The sequence below is a fragment of the Balaenoptera borealis genome (assembly GCF_965194805.1).
Source record: "Balaenoptera borealis genome assembly, chromosome: 16".
Classification (NCBI taxonomy): domain Eukaryota; kingdom Metazoa; phylum Chordata; class Mammalia; order Artiodactyla; family Balaenopteridae; genus Balaenoptera; species Balaenoptera borealis.
Window position 1 is genome coordinate 22,824,545 of NC_138872.1, and position 22,508 is coordinate 22,847,052.

A 22,508-nucleotide genomic window follows, 5' to 3' on the forward strand; every position below is an offset into this window, starting at 1 on the left:
TCTCCACTTCACTTATAGCTGTTCTTCTGGGGTTTTATCTTGTTCCTTTATCTGGGACATATTCCTCTGCCGTTTCACTTTGTCTAAGTTCCTGTGATTGCGGTTTCCATTCTGCAGGCTGCAGGATTGTAGTTCTTCTTGCTTCTGCTGTCTGCCGTTTTAACTAATCATTTGTGTTTTTTTGAAAACTACCATAGCTCAGGCTTTGCCATTTCTGTGGAGAACATCATTATGGAGAACAGGTTTAGTGCTAATGGACAGTGAAGGAGAAAAAAAGAGTAATTTAAGTAAACTCTGTGATAATAAATAGACTAGAAGGGATTCCTTTATGGATCACTAATTTATTTTCTTTCTTTTGGCCACCACTGTGACTTTTCTAAGTGTTAAAACCCTACAGTCTGTTCTGAACTATTAAAAGCCAATCCTATAATAACCTCTGTCTTATTGTGAATCACAAGACATTTTCTATCCTTTAGTATGTGGTTAATTTTAAATAAGTACTTAAAAACTAATACAACTGGAGACTGCAGGGGATTCAGCAGATCTGAGTTTTCTTATATCATTCTTTTTTATAAAGAAATGCATTTTTGGTAGTTATACCATAGCAATCTTAGTGCTTTTGATTAATGAAACTATTAGCTGAGTCCCCACAGGCCACAAAGCCTGAACTTTTAAGGTAGTAAAAGTCATAAATGGTAGTGGATTTTAGTTATTGAGTGGCCTGGGGTTAATGGCTTTCTGCAAGACTGCTCTCAATGCCAACCTGTAATTGAGGTTTTTGTTCAGAGCCATTTTTCTTTCAAAAACAATTGATAAATGCAGTTCTTATTTTCCTTAGGTAACAAAAGAAGAAAGAACTTTTCAAGAAATAATGAAAAGTTATAGGAATCAGCCTCAAGCTAATAGTCATGTGAGTTACATTATTTTTCCTCCTGTCCCAAAATAGATTTGTACTATTTCTCTGCTGACAAGTCATGTAAAAGGTAAACTTCTTTTCTAGTTTTACTATAGATTTTTTGGTTTAATGGACACCGTTAAACTCGAGACAGCTTTAATTAAAAAACAGTTTCAGTGGAAGCCAAAAATCTTGCTGTTTCTGACTAATCTATATTATTTATTTGTTTATTTATTTATTTATTATTTATTTATGGCTGCATTAGGTCATCATTGCTACACACGGGCTTTCTCTAGTTGCGGCGAGTGAGGGCTACTCTTCGTTGTGGTGCGCAGGCTTCTCATTGCGGTGGCTTCTCTTGTTGCGGAGCACAGGCTCTAGGCACATGGGCTTCAGTAGTTGTGGCACACAGGCTCAGTAGTTGGCTCACGGGCTCTAGCGCACAGGCTTAGTAGTTGTGGCGCACAGGCTTAGTTGCTCCACGGCATGTGGGATCTTCCCGGACCAAGGATCAAACCCATTTCCCCTGCATTGGCAGGCGGATTCTTAACCACTGTGCCACCAAGGAAGTCCCTATATATTATATATGCATATACTTCTCACACGTTCTCTTATTCCACTTGTTCATTTATTTGAGTGGGGACATTTTTCACTAATGAAAAATATTTATAATAATAATATTCCTTAATTGTATAAGACTTGATTCTCTGATGATGTTTAAATCCAGTGAAATTTGAGGATATATTAACTTAAGTCTAGCTTCTTTTTCCATCTGATAAGAATCTTAATGTTTGCATCTTTGAATAGATATCAGGCATTTCTGATATAATAGCCCTGGTGAGAATTCTGTACAACCTTTCAGTCATGGAAATATAAAATGTTAGCATAGTGACCTGGCACATAGTAAGCATTTAATAACTGTTAGCTCTGTATTATTGTTATTATTGTAGCTGAAGAACACAGGATTAGGTTACCTTAAGGCCTTGGTCATTCAAGAACCTGATTGCTCTGCTCTAAAGGAGCATAATGGCCTCTTCTCTGGCCCAGTGATCTGCCACCTTAGACAAAAAGAGAGACGTGGTAGCTCAGATATCCCTGGTCCCAGTACTAGTAGCCATACCCCCTTCTATGAGAGCCCCACAGATAGTTTCACTTCTTTACTTAAGCCCCAAATACACTGCTAGCAATATAGAGATATTAGAAGAGCCAAGTATAGGCATTTCTTACATCCTGTGACAGGGTGGAAGAGGCCTGGTTTCCAGGCCTCTTCAGAAAAATCCCTTAGGAACAGAGCTTAGAGAGGTTCAGAGTATCCCTTAAGATCATTAAGGTGAAGTTAATATGGGTCAAAAATGGTTTAAGCCACAGCTTCCTAAATATTCTCTCAATACCAATATCCATAGGATGAGGAGGAATGGATCATTCCTTTCAGCTACCTTGGAGGTTAAAAACAGTTTAGGGGCAGGGAGGGGAACAGATTTTCATGTGGCCATCTGAAAGGAGATGGGCATGGGATGGGAGCAGGAAAACAAGCCCCAGTGAGATCAAATGAGTCTCATGTAAGAAATTAAAAAGAAGAAGGAATAGGTTCATATCTTTTAAGTTGCTTTTATTTGGCAAAATCTGCTCATCAGTGTTTAGTTGCTCCTTACTTGATTCTTCTATTTTGTAACCTTCTGCAGTGGCTATATTTCAGGTGGTAAGCTCTGCTTCAGTATCCCCTCTTCTAAGATGTTTGCCATAATCTGCATTTCCCAAAGGCTACTAACATCTTGCCCTTGATTATCACCCATACAGACAAATACTTTTTAATTGGCTTGATATCTTGTCCTTATTTTGGTTTTGCTTAACCTGTGCCTCTTTGTGACTCAGCAGTCCTTTTTGTCCCCTCTGATCTATATAGGTTTACAGAAGTGTACTGTTGAAAAGTATTCCAAGAGAAGTAGTGACATACAGTAAAAACCTGAATGGTGATTTTGAAATGACAGATTGTGGTAAGTTGCCCAATTTAAGATTCTATATGTAGTACACTATTGGTTACATTGTATATAATACGGTGGATGTCCTGGAGTTAATTGTGTAGGTGGGGTGGATAATGCATATGTGTTAGGAAGAAGCAAATGACTTTGAGATAAGTATGGGTCAGGTACCTCCCTCCACAGAGGTTGTGTATTGAAACCATTAATTTATCCCATGTTAATTGTGTTTTAGAAGTTTTCTAGTATACTTATACACATTAATAAAAACTCATAAAAGACAATAGAATTCAAAAATAAATCTGAATGACAGGGAAAGTAAGATAGCTGTCAGTGATCTGCCTGTGGAGAACATTAAGGAAATGTCCTGTTCATTAATAAGTGTATAGGTATTCTGCCACCATCAGCAAAAGCAAGGTCGCCACCTTGTTACTACCATCATGCTAAGACTTCAGGCACTAGTAATTTTTTTTAAAGAAAGAAGAATCAAATGTTCAGTATTCATATGTTGATAAGTTGTAAAAATGCCTTTTCAGCCCATCTCTTTTCCTTGTCTCATCTGTCTTCTTTTCCTTGTCTCACTTTCCATTACTTAATGTATATATATGTGTACATGTGTATATAAGTACTGTAATTTATTTAATTTCACCGTGTGGGACTTTTAGGTTGTTTCCAATTATACACAGCTTTGTGAGGAACATCATTGTAGGTTGATCTTTGGTCCACATCCTTAGGGTAAATTCTTAGAGAAAATTGACTGGGTCAAAGACATTTTTTTTTAATTACCCAAATATCCATGATCATTATGGTATCTACTGGGATCTGAACTTTTAAGATCTTAACAAAAAAAATTATTTAATAATAATGTCCTAGAATCTGATCCCATCTAAGGTTACACAGGCCAAACTCAGTTCTTTTTACATAGATAAATTGTCCCTGAGCCTTTTCAAGGCAATGAGAAGAAGTACATTAGGAAGTAAACCTGACAAAATACAAAAAAAAAACACCTTCCTATTTTTGTTATACATGTTGCTCACCTGTCCTGGGTGGTTTTTCTGTCCTTGCAAAACCAGGCATCAGGTTAGCTGTGAAACTGTGTGTTCTATGAGAAACAAAGTAACTGCTGGCGAGAGTATTTGGGATACAAGGAGCAGTGAAGTTCAAGACAGAATTTGATAAGTTTGATGATAAAGTTTGAGGTAACTGAAGGTTAGCTACCTTCTCTACAACATAAAGGTTTCAGGTCTAGTTCTGTTTTGTATACATTTATTAACTAGATACTTATTAGCAGGCAAACAAAAAACCATTCTTAAGATCCTGTCCAGTGGTGATGGCACAGAGCAGGGAGAGTATCCAGTGATAGTAGACTGAGGAATTCTGGCACCAAAAAAGGGACAAAGTTATTGAGGAGCATACAGTCTCGCAAGTCTATGTTCAGATAAGACAAGTTCCAGTTCCTGGAGCTGTGGCTAGATGCTATGACCTAGACTTGGACACACCAAAGAACACCACCTTGGGAAGAACAGTTCTGGTTCTATAAACAAATTCATAATTAGGAATAAAATAATTACTATTTTAAAAAACACACAGTTTATGCATCCTGTGCCACCTGACCAACCACCTCCTCACATAAAAGGTTCACTCAAAGTAGATGCCAAGATTCCAGAGCAGGATTCTGTTAAACTTAAAGCCAGGATCAAGCAGACAACATGCATCAGAGTTCAGGCCTGGGCATCATTCATAATAGTAAAGCCCCACAGACCTCACTGGATCTCTCATGTCTATCATGCTGTTGTGGGTAGTGTCTCAAATATGTTAATCAATCTGCTTTTTTTTTTTTTAATACATATATATTCTTTTTCATATTTTTTCCATTATGGTTTATCATAGGATATTGAATATACTTCCCTGTGCTACACAGTAGGACTTTGTTATTTATCCATCCTACATACAGTAGTTTGTATCTGACTTTGTTATTTATCCATCCTACATATAATAGTTTGCATCTGCTAATTCCACTCCTGATCCTTCCCTCCCCCACTCCCCCTTGGCAACCACAAATCTGTTCTATACATCTGTGAGTCTGTTTCTGTTTTGCAGATATGTTCATTTCTGTCATATTTTAGATTCCACATATAAGTGATATCATATGGTATTTGTCTTTCTCTTTCTGACTTACTTTGCTTAGTATGATAATCTCTAGGTCCATCCATGTTGCTGCAAATGGCATTATTTCATTCTTTTTTGTGACTGAGTAATAATCCATTGTGTCTATATACCACATCTTCTTTATCCATTCATCTGTCGATGGACATTTAGGTTGTTTCCATGTCTTGGCTATTGTAAATGAACATATGAGTGCATGTATCTTTTCAAATTATAGTTTTGTCTGGATATATGCCCAGGAGTGGGATTGCTGGATCATATGGCAACTCTATTTTTAGTTTTTTGTGGAACCGCCATACTGTTTTCCATAGTGGCTGCAGCAATTTACATTCCCACAAGTAGTGTAGGAAGGTTCCCTTTTCTTCATAACCCCTCCAGCATTTGTTATTTGTAGACTTTTTTTTTTTTTTGGCTGCGCTGCACAGCTTGCAGGGTCTTAGTTCCCCAACCAGGGATCGAACCCGTGCCCCCTGCAGTGGAAGCGCAGAGTCCTAACCACTGGACTGCCAGGGAATTCCCCATACGTTGTCTTTTTGTTTATGGTTTCCCTTGCTGTGGAAAAGCTTATAAGTTTAATTAGGTCCCCTTTGTTTATTTTTGCTTTTATTTCTATTGCCTTGGGAGACTGACCTAAAAAAACATTGGTATGATTTATGTCAGACAATGTTTTGCCTATGTTCTCCTCTAGGAGCTTTATGGTGTCATGTCCTACATTTAAGTGTTTAACCATTTTGAGGGGTTTTTCTGTGTATCCTGTGAGGGTGTGTTCTAACCTCATTGGTTTGCATGCGGCTGTCCAGCTTTCCCAGTACCACTTGCTGAAGAGACTTTCTTTTCCCCATTGTATATTCTTGCCTCCTTTGTCGAAGATTAATTGATCATAGGTGTGTGGGTTTACTTCTGGGCTCTCTGTTCTGTTCCATTGATCCATATGTCTGTTTTTGTGCCAGTACTATGCTGTTTTGATTACTGCAGCTTTGTAGTATTGTCTGAAGTCTGGGAGGGTTATGCCTCCTGCTTTGTTCTTTTTCCTCAGGATTTCTTTGACAATTCTGGGTCTTTTATGGTTCCATATAAATTTTAGGATTATTTGTTCTAGTTCTGTGGAAAATGTCATGGGTTATTTGATAGGAATCGTATTACATCTATAGATGTAATATTTGCTTTGGGTACCATGCCATTTTAACAATATTAAATCTTCCAATCCAAGAGCATGGGATATCTTTTCATTTCTTTGAATCATCTTCAATTCCCTTCATGAATGTTTTGTAGTTCTCAGCATGTAAGTCTTTCACCTCCTTGGTGAGGTTTATTCCTAAGTTTTTTTTTTATGCAATTTTATTTTTTTAAATTAATTTTTATTGGAGTATAGTTCCTTTACAGTGTTGTGTTAGTTTCTACTGTACAGCAAAGTGAATCAGCTATGCGTATACATATATCCCCTCTTTTTTGGATTTCCTTCCCATTTAGGTCACCACAGAGCACTGAGTAGAGTTCCCTGAGCTATACAGTAGATTCTCATTAGTTATCTATTTTATACATAGTAGCAATAGTTTATATATGTCAATCCCAATCTCCCAATTCATCTTACCCACCCCCCTTTCCCCTTTGGTATCCATACACTTGTTATGTACATCTGTGTCTCTATTTCTGCTTTACAAATAAGATTATCTATACCATTTTTCTAGATCCCACATACATACATTAAAATACGATATTTATTTTTCTCTTTCTGACTTACTTCACTCTGTATGACAGTCTCTAGGTCCATCCACGTCTCTACATAAGACCCACTTTCATTCCTTTTTATGGCTGAGTCATATACTACTGGATATATGTACCACATCTTCTTTATCCATTCCTCTGTTGATGGACATTTAGGTTACTTCCATGTCCTGGCTATTGTAAATAGTGCTGCAGTGAACATTGGGGTGCACGTGTCTTTTTGAATTATGGTTTTCTCTGGGTATATGCCCAGTAGTGGGGTTGCTGGGTCATATGATAGTTCTATTTTTAGTTTTCTAAGGAACCTCCATACTGTTCTCCATAGTGGGTGTATAAATTTACATTCCCACCAGCAGTGCAAGAGGGTTCCCTTTTCTCCACACCCTCTCCAGCATTTATTGTTTGTAGATTTTTTTTTTTTAAGTGAATGGTGGGTTTTTTTGTTTTTTGTTTTTTTTATTTTATTTTTGGCTGCGTTGGGTCTTTGTTGCTGTGCACGGGCTTTCCCTAGTTGAGGTGAGCAGAGGCTACTCTTCGTTGCGGTGCGCAGGCTTCTCATTGCAGTGGCTTCTCTTGTTGCGTAGCACGGGCTCTAGGTGCGTGGGCTCAGTAGTTGTGGCTCACAGGCTCTAGAGCGCAGGCTCAGTAGTTGTGGCACACGGGCTTAGTTGCTCCACGGCATGTGGGATCTTCCTGGACTAGGGCTCGAACCCTTGTTCCCTGCATTGGCAGGCAGATTCTTAACCACTGCGCCACCAGGGAAACCCTGTTTGTAGATTTTTTGATGATGGCCATTCTGACCCATGTGAGGTGATACCTCATTGTAGTTTTGATTTGCATTTCTCTAATAATTAGTGATGTTGAGCATTGGTCATTGATGGAGATATGCCTAACCGAAACCCTTATAGTAGCCACCTGTGGAGAATGAGCTTCCTGATTAAAACACCAGCTGGATACTCATGGACTGTGCATTCATTATCATATTAGCAGAGCACCCCAGACTGGCATTCTTTTTTTTTTTTTTTTTAATATTTATTTATTTACTTGGCCGCGCCGGGTCTTAGTTTCGGCACGCAGGATCTTTGTTGCAGCATGTGGGATCTTTTTTAGTTGCGGTATGGGGAATCTAGTTCCCTGACCAGGGATCAAACCCAGGCCCCCTGCATCGGGAGCACGGAGTCTTAACCACTGGACCACCAGGGAAGTCCCCAGACTGGCACTCTTGATTAGAACATTTGAGAGACGCAGATTATAGCTTAATCTAAGTAACACAAACATAATGCCCAAGTGTATGATAGTAAATTGAAAACTTTACAGTACTTCCTCAGAGGCTTGTTTTGAGAATTAAACAAAAACTGATGCGTGTGTGGTGTTTAATACAAGGCCTGCTCATAGTAAGGCCTCAGTAAGTAGTAGTTATTATTTATTATTTTGTTTATAAGCAATATAAAATTTATTGTATTTTATTCATGAGTATATGGCTCTTTAAATGTCTTTTTTTTTAAGCTAATTTTTCTAAGGCCATATTCCTTACATAAAATCCTTTAAATGTTGAAAACTAGGTCACACACACAAAAACAGTTAAAAGCAAATCCTCTCAAGAGACAAAAATTCTGTCTCCATGTGAGATGTATAAAATTGATAACTGCAAATTGATAATTAAGTGACTTTATTCACATTAAAACTATTTTATAGTTACCAGATAGACAACCAAGATGTGGATGGAGCACATTTTCTTCCTAGACTGTTTAATCTAAACAAGATTTACTTGGTTTTAGATTATAATGATGCCCTTTAGAGCTCATGAGAAACTGCCAAAACAGTCTAAAACCACTGTAGTAGTTTTAAATTGGTCTGTGTTCAGTGGCTTTTGCATAACTCGAGCTAAATGGCACTGCCCTCTCAATCAGAAAGCCAGTCTGAAATATTTACTGCACACTGTTAATGGTGAGGAGCAAAAACGGTAAGGAAGGACGTGGTAGGAGAAATATAAAACAAATAGTAAATGCTTACTCCAGGGAAGTACTGCTGTGCTGATCAAGCCCATCATATCTCAGCCTGACCCTTGGATTTATAAATAAATTGTGATCTTCTTTCTTACTTTCATCTTAAAATAATTTTGCTTCTTTACTTTCTCCATTTTTAAGTGGTAAGAATCACTATTTATACCTCTTCTCAGACTGAAGACTAATGACAATATACAAAGAAGCCAGCGTCAGTCACTTGAGCAGCTCCTCTGGGGGTGATGGATGGGGGTTTCATTAATTTATGCATCCCAAACAATTTGGGTGTACCCATCCTCTGAAACCAGTTCCCCTGAGAAATGGGTATCTACTGTGCCCTCAATGTCTTTTCCCCTGAATGCATTTATATTGTCCTGGGATATAAAATTAAGCATGTATTATGGTTGCAGTTGTTGGCCACCTGCAGCCCTGGGGTAATTTGCCTTCTCCCTTCCCACTTTCACTTCAGATCCTTGGAAAATTCTGAAGCCAGAGATCCAGGCTAAAAATTTCAGCATGTCTCTCTGGAGCTCTGCAGATAATATCTCCTTTTTTCTAAGGGCTAGTCTCATTCACTGGTAGTTTATATAAAACCACATTTTAATTGCTTGACAGTGTTGTACGATAATCCAAAAAAGACATTCCTCTTATTCATGGGAACAGTAGGGAAAATTATGAAACCATAATAGTTCATTTGTTCGTTTCATGAATGTATATCAAATGTATACCATGTGCCTCAAATTATGTTAGGCAGAGGTCCCTCCTGCCCTCTGAGGGGAAACAGATTTGAAAGAATTATAGCACCAGGCAGGGAGATCTCATTCTCTTTCCCAGTCTTTCATAAGTTCCATCTCCTAATGTATATGTGGTAAGATGGTCACCAGGCCTACTGAGGCTTTGATTTCTGAGTGCTAAAGTCCTTAAAGAGGTGGGAAGGTAGAGATCTTTTTCCTGCTTAAAGGACAACTGACATCTTTTTTTCTGTTTTGAAATGAAAAAATACTAAACAGCTAAATAAAAATAGCTAAATAAAATCATGTTTAGTTAGAATCCAAGGTCCCAGAGAGTTTTAAATGTTTGGTTCCTTCAAATTAAATATAGCTCCTTACCTTATGTAACTATTAACAACTGGAATTGGAATAACACAGAAACATGAAGAAGTAACTGCCTCCAGAAATTTCTAATCCAAGGAGGACATATAATAATTTTAATTCATCTGTATAACAAGAATAACCTACAACAGCTGTTATTAAGCCATTGTTTACTGCCTTGGGACAGTGTCCGCCAGGATGGTAGTAACTGTTATGGGGAAGAGCGACTGTGCGTAGAAAATTTGAGAAGTATGGAATTAAAGTGAACATGTGTTTTTTTCTAATTGCAAAAGTTCTCAGAACCTTTAATATACTAACATGTATTCTGAATTCCTAAGAGGAGGATATACTACTATGCAGCATTTTTTCAACTTATTTGATCACATAGCTTTTTTCTGCCCTATTAGGATGCTGCAAAAATAGCAAGAATAAAAAGGACATCCAAATGGAGATCCCTATGGAGGTTCCCTGTGGCTGCCTGGCCCTTGGACCATGTTTGAGTTTTCTGGTTTTCCAAAGGTGGAAGCATGTTTCTACCCATATTTGCAGTATTGAGAATGAGAAAGTTTTTTCACATGTTGAATTCTTTTTAATCACTGGTAGTTTTCTCAGCTCCTGTGCATAGATGATTCTTGTAGGTACAAGGAGAAGATGGTTTGTAATACTCTTTCCCAAAAAAGAATAGGATAAAGTTCTGCCTGGTGTCACAAGCTACTCCAGAATCACAGTAATAAACAGGAAAGTACCTTGGGGCAAGCTGTCATTTTACAACTGAGGACGCCGGTTATAGACAGCACTAAGGTTCCTGTTGTGCGTGGGAAAATAAGACTTTTTGAACACCTGTCATCTGCCATGTATTTGCAGAAAAATAAACTTAAGCAATTCACCTTGCTTCTTCCTTAAACTATGAGGATACACTTTACCTTTTAGAGTCTTTCCACCTTTTTCAAAGAGTCAATATGAATATCTGCAGGCCCTTTTGTTATCTGAAACTCAGGGTTTGCCACTGCTACCCATACTCTGAAGCTCAGTTTAGGTAAACTTCAACCCAGGGCTGGTGCCCCTCTAAGAGCCACCGGTGACAGTGAGCTCAAAAGGTAGGGTTGTGAAAACATTCTTGCTGAAGTGATATCTAGAGAATAGAGTACCAGCTTAAGTTTACGTGGTTGCATTTCTAAGATTCCAATTTAATTTATCCATAATATAGATGGATTTCTGAACCTTTTCTAAAAACATTAATTGTCTTACATAAAGATTTGGGTTTATTTGATTTTTTTTCCTTTTATATTTTAGAGCGAGTTGTGATTCAAATCGCCAACTTATAGATTAAGGTACACCTATCACAACACTGAATTCTTTTTTTTTTTTTTTTTTTTACATCTTTCTTAGATTATAATTGCTTTACAATGTTGCGTTAGTTTCTCCTGTACAACAAAGTGAATCAGCTGTATGTATACACATATCCCCTCCCTCTTGAGCCTCCCTCCCACCCTCCCCACCTCACCCCTCTAGGTCATCACAAAGCACCGAGCTGATCTCCCTGTGCTATATGCAGCTATCTAATTTACACTTAGTAGTGTATATATGTCAATGCTACCCTCACTTCGTCCCAGTCTCCCCTTCCCCCACTGTGTCCTCAAGTCTGTTCTCTACATCTGCATCTTTATTCCTGCCCTGCCACGAGGTTCATCAGTACCATTTTTCTAGATTCCATATATATGCGTTAATATACAGTATTTGTTTTTCTCTTTCTGACTTATTCATTCTGTGTGACAGACTCTAGGTCCATCCACTTCACTACAAATGACTCGGTTTCATTCCTTTTTATGGCTGAGTAATTTTCCATTGTACAACACTGAATTCTTTTAACAGACTTGGAAGATGCTACAAAAACACCTGACTGTTCCAGTGGACCAGTGAAAGAGGAAAGAGGTGATCTTATCAAATTTTACAATACAATATATGTAGGAAGAGTGAAGTCATTTGCATTGAAATACGACTTGTCAAATCAGGACCATGTGGTATGTTTTATATTTTACTACTTTATTAATATCTGTACTCATAATTGGATTACTATGAGTTTATTTTGCTAGATAAGTGTTTCAAAGCTAAAGCCTTACTGATACATTTTATAGGAGAAAACATACTGGTAATTAGAGTGATTAAGGCTGTGATACAACAGAGACCAGAGGAAATCATGGAAATTTTATCCACACTGTGATTATGTTGTTAGAAATTATGGATGCATATGGGCAAGGACTAGAGGGGAACATGGAAAAATGAAAACAATTCTGGTGGTTTTTTCCTTTGTTTTTGATTCCCATTGTTATATCTCTGAGATAAGTGTTTTTCTCAAGATAAAAAGAAAAGGAAATAAATAGGCTTGAATCAATAATAGAAGCAACACTAAGAAATTTTTATGCAGACTCTAGATTTGACAGTACCAGCAGGCCTTTGAAAGTATTATCAGTGTATAAGCTGAAGTTGGTTCACAGGAGACCAGACTTCAGTTATAAGAAAGAGGGACCTAGTAGAAGCTACATCCAGGCAGTAGCCATATATGTGTCTATGTATCGCTCTATATTTCTGTCTTTGTCCCTTTCAAGGAATATAGTCTATGATTATCCTCAGAAGCCATGACTACTCATTCTGTTCCCTCAGTTCCACCACCCCCACCATGTGCTATACTGTGAATATCTCTATTATCAGCCAATTAAAAAAAAAAACTAGTTTTCCTAGCTTCAGGTGGAGATGATGAATGAAATATTAATTAAGGAGTCATCTCCATTTATTCTTGGAATAGAAACATTGTATAGATTATTAAAAGTACAGTCCCTTCTCACTTTATCTCTAAATTTTTTGCATTTCAGTATAAAGTCTTAACCATTTCATTAAGAGATTTGTTCCATATTGGACTCATCCTGCTGGCCCACAGAATGCTCTGCCTCTCTTTTATTCTCTGTGCTACTAATTTGGTTGTGGGTATGTGCGTGTGGAGAGAGATTCTTACTGCAAGTGTTAGGACATAGATTACTCTTTGCTCCACTTTCTGAGCATTGACATAAGGTTCCTATGCTCCTGGCTTACTGCTTCTGGTGTCTTGCTCAGAATTCTTCAGAATTCCCTGAAAGATCCAGGAAAATAAATCTTAGTTTATCTATTAGTAATTGTTGACAAACAAGGGTTAATGAACCATTTTTTGATTTTCTTCAGCCATAAATAACCTCTTACAGTATAACTGACTCCTAACTAGGAGATAGCAATAAGAATAAAAACAGGGCTTCCCTGGTGGTGCAGTGGTTAAGAATCCGCCTGCCAATGTAGGAGACACAAGTTCGAGCCCTGGTCCGGGAAGATCCCACATGCCGCAGAGCAACTAAGCCCGCGTGCCACAACTACTAAGCCTGCGCTCTAGAGCCCGCAAGCCACAACTACTGAAGCCCATGTGCCTAGAGCCCATGCTCCACAACAAGAGAAGCCACTGCAATGAGAAGCCCACGCACCACAACGAAGAGTAGCCCCTGCTCACCACAACTAGAGAAAAGCCCGTGTGAAGACCCAATGCAACCAAAAATAAATAAATAAATAAATAAATAATTTTTAAAAAAGAATAAAAACATGGCAAAGAAAAAGTTCCATGTTGACCCTTCACCTGGCTTGGGGCTAGGGTGGGACAGGGTGGATAGTGCAGAATAAAAATGGTGGGATTCAAAAAAAGAAAGAAAACCTTTTATCTTATAAAAACTTTTCTTTTGTATTATTTCAGATGGAAGCTCCACCACTGTCTCCTTTTCCACATATTAAGCAACAGCCAGGCTCCCCGCGCCGCATTTCCCAGCAGCACTCCATTTATGTGTCCCCACACAAGAATGGGTCAGGCCTTACACCAAGGAGTGCTCTGCTCTATAAGTTCAACGGCAGCCCTTCTAAGGTAAGTTGCACACAAACTTTACTCCAAAACAATGATGTACATGTGTTAAATACTGGATTTCAGATTTCCAATTAGTAATCTTTAATCTTACCCCTTTGTTTGCAAAGTTACCGCTAATAAATATGAACTGTTACTATGGCAAGTTTCCTGTGATCAAGAGCAGTGTATTCAGTTGAGGTAGTTTAATCCTTTACGATTGATGTGGTATCGGGGGAGTTCACTCCAAGAGCCCAGTGTGTCCCTGCTCAAGCACGATCTTGAGAAGGACTAGTAAGGCAACACCTGCAAGTGGTCAGACATGGGGAACACTATGCGTAAAGAAAGGCCTTGGAAGTGAAAGTTCATTTGGTGGATGGCAACCAGGATAGTGAAAGGTCTGAAAACAGACCTCTTCTTACTTACACAGACAGCTCTGTGGTCATCTCCATCTTTATTCCCATACAATGATGAAGATGTGATAGGGACATGATTGCTGTTTTCAGATAATTCAAGGGCTATCAAGTAGATACGCTCAGTATGTCTCCAGAAGCCAGAATCACTACTAACTGGAAGAAATTGTAGTGGGACAGATTGTAACTCAGTCCAAATACATGGCAGCTCCTTAACTCATTAGTTTCTCATTTAGTTCCACAGATATCTATTAAGTTCCTGCTATGCTTAGCAAACAAAGTTGACTGAGATATACTGCACAGGCTTGCATTTCTTCTTTATAGAAGTTGATTTCATATGAAGACTTTTAGAAGAAATTCTTGCATAAAATCAGAAATGGGACCAATTGAATTGTAAGGCAATGATTTCACAGTCATAGGTCAGAATCTGGGGAGCTTGTTGAACACAGATACCTGTCCCATAGACTTCCTGTATCACAGAGCTCTGGCAGGCAGGTCCCCTAGACTGTTGTGATGCACAGCTTTCAGGAACAACTTCTCTAAGGCTGCCTTACAGACCAGCAACATTCAGCATCACCCGGGAGCCTGTTAGAAACGCAGACTCTCAGGCCTCACACCAGCCCGACTGAATTTGAATCTGCATAGTAACAAGATTCCCCAGATGATTAGTAAGCACATTAAAGGTTGAAATGCATTGCTTCAGGAGGAGGATCTCAAACTTTAGGGAATATCAGAATCACCTGGAAGGCTTGATAAAATATAGATTGCTGGGCCCAACCCCCAGAATGTCTGATTCAGTAGGTGTAGGGCGAGGCTTGAGAATTTGCATTCCTGATAAGTTTCCAAATGCTTCTGCTGCTTCTGGTCTTATGTCCACATTTTGAAAACTACTGCTATAAGGTAAATCCAATTTTTAAAATCACCTGAAAAGATTAGTTCTAATCACCCTTATTAGGTTGGCCTAGATTCAAAAAATAATCTCTACCCCAGTGTTTAGCTTTGGGTAGAGGATAAAGGGCAGGAAAAAACAGTTAGCTTAGTTCTTGGCTGCTGTTTCTCCCTTTTCCCCTTTTACTCACACATGTCCTCTATTTTTGCACAGAGTTTGAAAGATATCAACAACATGATAAGGCAAGGTGAGCAGAGAACCAAGAAGCGAGCAATAGCCATCGATGGTGACGCAGAATCAGCTGCCAAACGCCTCTGTCAAGAAAATGATGACGTTTTACTTAAACGACTACAGGATGTTGTCAGTGAAAGAGCAAATCATTAGTGCCCTTCCCATTTCTATGATAAAAGCACTTTCGGTTGTTTTCCAGAAAAGTTGGGGCTCTATCTTTCAAAACATTCAGCCCTGTAGGTAGTAAATATCACTGAGTTACAAGAAAAGTTACACCAAAGTTGGGTTTTTTTTTACATTTATCCAAAATGTAGTTGACAGATGTATTTTGAGTTGGATTGTAAAGGAATGTTTTAAGTGCCTTTTAAACATATTAATAGTCATAGAATTGTTAAAATATTTGTTCCCTGGGTTTTTCAGGTGAAGTAAGAAGAAACCTCATAATTTTTCAGCTCACTTTTTAAAATAATTAAATGTCTTCTTCTTCTGGGCTTTGTAATATGAGGGTGAATAATCTGGTTTTGGTAAGTGTCATTTGAGAGGTTTGTGTTCCTAATTTAGTACTGAGTAGGGGTTGGGTTCCATGGCATCTGGGCCAGAGGATGACGCCCAGCCTGTCTCTGACCCAGTGTGGTAGCTCCACATCCAGGTGCCAAGACCATTCTGGGTTGTCCAGACACTTCTCGTGCCCTTCCTCTCCTTGAGCGGAAGCAGATTTGTACCTGAACCCCTGCACTACCCCCACTCCTTGCTTTCCAGCCCTAAGCCCTCTTAGCCTGGTGTCACAACCTGATAAAAGAGATACTTGCTCCTTTTTAAAACTACTATCATTTTGTTTTCCAAACCATTAACTTAGTTATATATGATTATATTATGTCATATAATTCTCAAAATAGGAAGCTGCTTCTCAAGCCAGTAGAGTAAAATACAGAAAAGAGTTGTTAGAAACCATATTCCTACTAGTAAGGTAGCACCATGATAATATGTGAGATACTGTTTTTGAGGTCATCGAGATTGGTCATTCTCAATGTCTAATTGATTCCCTAAGAATAGTTGAAACCTTTTTCAAAACCACATTAATGTCACCTCATGCCATATTACTTCCCCCTCTTTGTTCTCAGTATCATCGGTGCATTATGAGTTTCCCATTAGGGTTTGATCACTGCACCCGCTTAAGGGTGTTTTCCGGGACTTGGGGTGCAACTTTCCAAAGAGTCGGCTGTTCGGTATTCACTTTTTCTAGTATGTTTCCAGAATCTGGAAGGACATGGATAAGCCATTCTTAATTAATTTTGAGAAAATGTTATCAAATGTATGTTTTTTAAACCACAAACCTTATTTTTTTAAATGCAAAATATTTAACAAATATTTAACTTAACCTATGTCTAACCCTGGCTAATTCGAATTAGTCTGAGATTTGAGTATGAACTAGTAATTACAATTGTTAGGAATTTTATTTTTAAATTTTAAGATGAAAAGTGATTTTGGTCACATTTTACTTTTCTGAAAATTACATCCTCATTTTTTGTGTAGTATCTACACATGTTATAAGCCAAATAACATCATCTGTTTGAATCCTTGTATATATTTTTATGTAGCTATAACTATTGTGTCATTTTCATCATCGTTATTAATGTGCAGAATGTAAATGAGCATTTGTACGTTGTCTTTATAAGAAACTCTGGACGTGTTTTTATCAGTTTTCAAGACTGAATATCAATGTACATAAAATGGTTAACAAAATAATGGAGTTTTTTGAGATTATTGAAAAAACTACACTTGAGCTCTTCTGTGTGACTAGATGCAATTGTGCAACCATCTAGAATCTGTATCTCTTTAACTATCTGCTTTATATCTTTAAAATATCTTAGTGTAACTTAAAAGTTAATGTTCCTGGTGCTTTCTAGGAGCTAGGAAGATGGGGAGTGAATGACTGCTTGATGAGTATAGGGTTTTCTTTTGAGGTGATGAAAATAATTTTGGAACTTGATATAGGTGGTGATTGCATAACATTGTAAATTTATTAAATGACACTAAATTTTACACTTTAAAATAGTTAATTTTATGTTAGGTGAATTTCACCTCAATTGAAAAAATGCCTTAGACACATATAAAAAAACAATTATTTCAAAGCCTTGGAATGGACTAAATTATGATTCTGAATCAAGGAAAAGGCTTCTCGCTTAGGAGTGCTTTCAGGTGTATTTCTTCATTTGAGGATCACAGCTTAAAAGTTTTTTGGTTTTTTTTTAACATCTTTATTGGAGTATAATTGCTTTACAATGGTGTGTTAGTTTCTGCTGTATAACAAAGTGATCAGCTATACCTATACATATATCCCCATATCTCCTCCCTCTTGCGTCTCCCTCCCAACAAAAGTTCTTTTCTAATTAAGATTTTTATGTGGTTAGGTTATGTCAAATCAAAAAAAAAATTTTTTTAAAGAAGGTAATATTCCCGCTTGTTTTTATTTTGTTCCTTACAATATTTTCACTAAGTCAACAGACATTATTGGCTGTTTACTGTATGCCTGGCCCTTTGCTAGGTGCTAGGGATATAAAGGTGAACTAGGCATAGTTCCTGTCCTCAAAATATAATATTTGTAGCCTATTAATATACTGGAATAAATACAGTAATACAAGTCTACACAAAGACGGATGGTGTTAGCACAGAGAAGGGAATGATTCACTTTGCCTGAACGAGTTTGTCAGGGAAATCTAAAATCACCCTAGGGAATTCCCTGGCGGTCCAGTGGTTCGGACTCCACACTTCCACCACAGGGGGCACGGGTTCGATCCCTGGTCGGGGAACTAAGATCCGGTGTGCTGCGCAGCACAGCCTTAATTAATTAATTAATTAACTCTAAAGTGGGGGCTAAGTGGTAATTTAGTCGTTAGGGATGAATAACTGTTCGCCAGGGCAGTAGAAGACAGCATAACCAGTAGAAAGGCCCAGCGACTTGAAAGTACTATAGGTGTAAGAATTTCAGATAGTTTAGTGAGGCGGGAGTAAAGTGTACATATGTAAAAGTGCAGTGCAAAGCAGAGCTAGAAAGGGACCTTTCTAGTTGGGCTTTAAGCCAGGCTGAGGAGCTCAGGCTTGGTAATTTCCAGTGGTTCTCAACATTGGCTGCAACTGGGGAGTTTTAAAACACACATCAGTGAATGGGTTTCTCCCCCAGAGATTTCTGATTTAATTGGTTTGGGGAACAACCTAGTATTAGGATTTTTAAGTACTCCCTAGGTGAGTACCTAAGGTTGAGAACCACTGCTCCAGGTCATGGGGAGCCACAAAAGAGGTTTTAATTTTATGTGGATAATGACAAAATCTGAATTTTTTTTTTTTTTTTTTTTGGTGGCCAAGCTGCACGGCGTGCGGAATCTTAGTTCCCCAACCAGGGATTGAACCCAGGCCCAGCAGAGAAAGCGCCGAGTCCTAACCACTGGACCACCGGGGAATTCCTTAATGTTTATTTTGGCAGTTCCTTAACTTGCCCAAAGATAAGGATTACCTGAGACACATATTAACAATGCAGGCTCCTAGGCCCCACCCTTGACCAATGGAATGAAATCTCCAGGAGAAGGACTTAGGAATTTTGTTAACCTCTGTTCCAAGTGATATTAACCCTCAGGCAAGTTAGAGACTTTCTGGCAGTTCTTCTCAAACTTTAAGAGCATAGGAATCACCAGGGATTGTTAATCTTGTTAAAAATGCAGAGCCTGGAGTTGGGCCTGAGATGTTGTTTTTCTAACAAGCTCTTATACCTAACACCAGTGCTGCTGGGCTAAGGACTATGCTTTGAACTGCAAGTTTTAGAAATCTGGAATCTATGCAGAGGATTGATTAGAAGATGTTTAGACTGACACGGGAGACAAGTTAATGGTTCTTAACTTGGTTAATTTTGCCACCTTCAGGGACATTTGACAATGACTGGAGACATTTTTGCATTTTTGGTTGTCACAACTGGGCATGGGAGGTTGGTGCTACTGGTATCTAAGGGTAGAAGCCAGAGATGCTGCTAAACATCCTACAGTGCACTGGACAGCCCCCACAGCAAAGAATTTATCCAGCCCCAGTGTCAGTCGTGCCAATTAAGTAAACACCTGGGCAAGAAGAGCTATATGCTTTACTGTACTGGTAATGGGGATAGAAAAGGAAACCACCAAGGGTCACCCAACTCTGGGCAGGTATGGGGTCCCAGTTAGGGATAGCTTCATAAGGAAGATGTCTTTCCAGGAAAGATTAATGGTAATAGATTCCAGGTGGGGTAACTAATACACATGTGGGATTATTTGGCATCGATGACAGACCCTTAATATAAAAGAAAATGTTCCTGAGGTTTCAGATTCTGCATGTAGGCAATGGTTCCATCAAATTTCCCCGTGGTAAGAATCACCTTTGAGGGCTTATTAACTATGCAGATTTAAAAGTGTAGTACACAAACAGTTTTGTTAAGCATCCCAGGCTATTATTCTTATCCTGGAAACTTGGAATGTACCTGTATAATGGCCAAGAGTATAGAGATCCAGGTTCAAACATCCACCCTGACGCTGTCTCACCAAACCAAGTTGGGCTTATTTACTTACTTCAGTTAGGTCATCATCACTTCAAGAAATAATTGATTAATTATGGAAAATAACATTCATTGTATAACATTCAATATATGTAAGCAAAAAATAAAAACTATATTCCCACCAACCAGAGGTCACCTGTTCAAAGTTTTTAAAATTTTTATTATTTTTTCACATGAAGAAAATTGTGTAAATCTTAAGTTTTATGATGAATTTTTTCCAGCTTCACTGAGGTATAATTTACATAGAATAAAATGTACCCACTCTAAGTGTATAGTTTGTATAATCATAATTATATATGATTGTATAACTACCACTACAATCCTCGTTTTATTGTGCTTTGCCTTATTGTGATTCACAGATACTGCGTTCTTTTTACCAAATTGAAGGTTTGTGGCAACTCTGCATCAAGCAAGTCTATTGGCGCCATTTTTCCAACAGTATTTGCTCACTTCATGTCTCTGTCACATTGTGGTAATTCTCACAACACTGCAAATTTTTCATTATTATTGTATTTATGGTAATCTGTGATCAGTGATCTTTGACGTATGATATTATCATTGTTTTGGGGTGCCATGAGCCACACCCATGTAAGATGGCAATGTTGTGTGTGTTCTCACTGCTCCACTGACCTGCCATTCCCCAGTCTCTCTCCCTCTCGTTAGTCCTCCCTATTCCCTGAGATGCAACAATATTGAAATAGGCCAAGTAATAAGTCTAAATGGCCTCTAAGTGTTCAAGTGAAAGGAGGAGTCAATCGATGTGGCAAACTTTATTGTTGTCTTAAAGACATCGCCACAGCCACCCTAACCTTCAGCAACCACCACCCTGCTCAGTCCGCAGCCATGAACATCGAGGCAGGACCCTCCACCAGCAAAAGATTACAACTCACTGAAGGCTTAGATGATGGCTAGCATTTTTTGGCAATAAAGTATTTTTTAATTAAAGTATGTACACTGTTGTTTTAGACAATGCTATTGCACACTTAATAGACTACTGCATAGTGTAAAAACAACTGACTTTTGTATGTACTGGGAAGCCAAAAAAATTTGTGTGCCTCACTTTTTTGCAATATATGCTTTATTACAGTGGTCTACAACTGAACCTGCAATATCTCTGAGGTATGCGTATATAGAACATTTCCATCACTTTAAAAAGTTTTCTTTTTCCCTCTAATATTCCCCGCCCTCCCCATATCCTCCCCACCACTTACCCAGGCAATTGTTGGTCTGCTTTTTGTTACCATAGGTTTGCCTTTTCTAGAATTTAATATAAATACATGTATGCACAGCATGTAATCTTTTGTATTTGAGTTCTGTCACTTAGTATAATGTTTCTGAAATTCATTCATGTGGTATGTATAAATATTTCTTTTTACTGCTGAGCAATTTTCCATACCTTGGTTATACTCAATTTGTTTTATGTCATTACCAGTTGATGGACACTTGGGTTGTTTCCAGTTTGAGGCTATTAATAATTATGAACATATGTATGCAAGTCTTTGAACATATAATTTTATTTCTCTTTTATTCCTTTACGAGTTGCACTGCTGGGCCAAATGGTAAGTACGTGTTTAACTTCGTAGGATATCCATGTCTTTTTTCAAAGTGGATCATTTTGCATTCCCACCAGCACTGTCTAAGAGGTCCATTTGCTCCACATTACAGCCCCCCCTTTTTTAAAATTAAAGTATAGTTAACTTAGAATACTGTGTTAGTTCCAGGTGTACAGTAAAGTGATTCGGTCATATATTTTTTCAGAGTCTTATCAATTATAGTTTATTACAAGATATTGAATATAGTTCCCTATGCTGTACAGTAAATCCTTGTTGTTTATTTTATATATAGTAGTGTGTATACATCAATCCCAATCTCCCAATTTATCCCTCTGCCCCACCCTTTTCCCCTTTGGTAACAATAAGTTTGTTTTCTACATCTGTGACTCTGTTCCTGTTTTGTAAATATGTTCATTTGTACCATTATTTAATTTAATTTATTTATTTATTTATTTTTGGCTGTGTTGGGTCCACCGGCCTTGGTGGACACATTGCTTTTTACAAGTTGGGCTCCAGTCTATTATGTAGGACCCGTGTGAAGACACTGGCCATGGACACCATCCTGGCCAATGCTAGGTTCTTTGATGGAAATCTCACCAAGGTGCCCACCATGGCCCTGATGGTGGGCGTGGGCACTGTGATGGGTGCTAGAGAGATGATAATCTTCATCTCAGGTGCTCACAAGGCGTTTGCTCTGTATAAGGCCATGGAGGAGGGAGTGAGCCATATGTCTGCCTTCCAGTAGCATCCCCACACAGTGTTTATGTGCGACGAGGATGCCACCCTAGAGTTGAAAGTGAAGACTGTCAAGTATTGCAGAGGTTTAATGCTTGTTCATAACAAGTTGGTGGACCCCTTGTGCACTATGAAAGAGAAAGAAACAGAGAAAAGCCAGTCTTCTAAGAAACATACAGTGATTAGCCTGTGCTAATCCTAGTGTCAACTACCTCACTGGGACAGGCGGGTCTTTCTGGAAATTGTCTTCAGGAGGACAGAATTGTATTGCTTTAATCTAGTGTGGTTACTAGTTGAATGGGTGAACTTGTTGTTCCTGGCTGTTCAGTGTGGAGTCTAGTCATGGAATTT

General features: G+C 38.3%; 1 protein-coding gene across 3 annotated transcripts in view; it reads left to right on the forward strand.

Annotated features, from left to right (window-relative positions):
• Positions 1–21,869, forward strand: part of RBL1 (RB transcriptional corepressor like 1) — an 80,985-nt gene extending 59,116 nt beyond the window's left edge. For all 3 annotated transcript variants that reach the window (XM_082361928.1, XM_082361929.1, XM_082361930.1), the window contains 5 exons: positions 839–910; positions 2,799–2,889; positions 11,729–11,877; positions 13,623–13,787; positions 15,279–21,869. In XM_082361928.1, the coding sequence (XP_082218054.1) occupies positions 839–910; positions 2,799–2,889; positions 11,729–11,877; positions 13,623–13,787; positions 15,279–15,449 (648 nt within the window). In that variant the 3' untranslated portion in view covers positions 15,450–21,869. The remainder of the gene's footprint in view (positions 1–838; positions 911–2,798; positions 2,890–11,728; positions 11,878–13,622; positions 13,788–15,278) is intronic.
• The last annotated feature ends 639 nt before the right edge of the window (positions 21,870–22,508 follow it).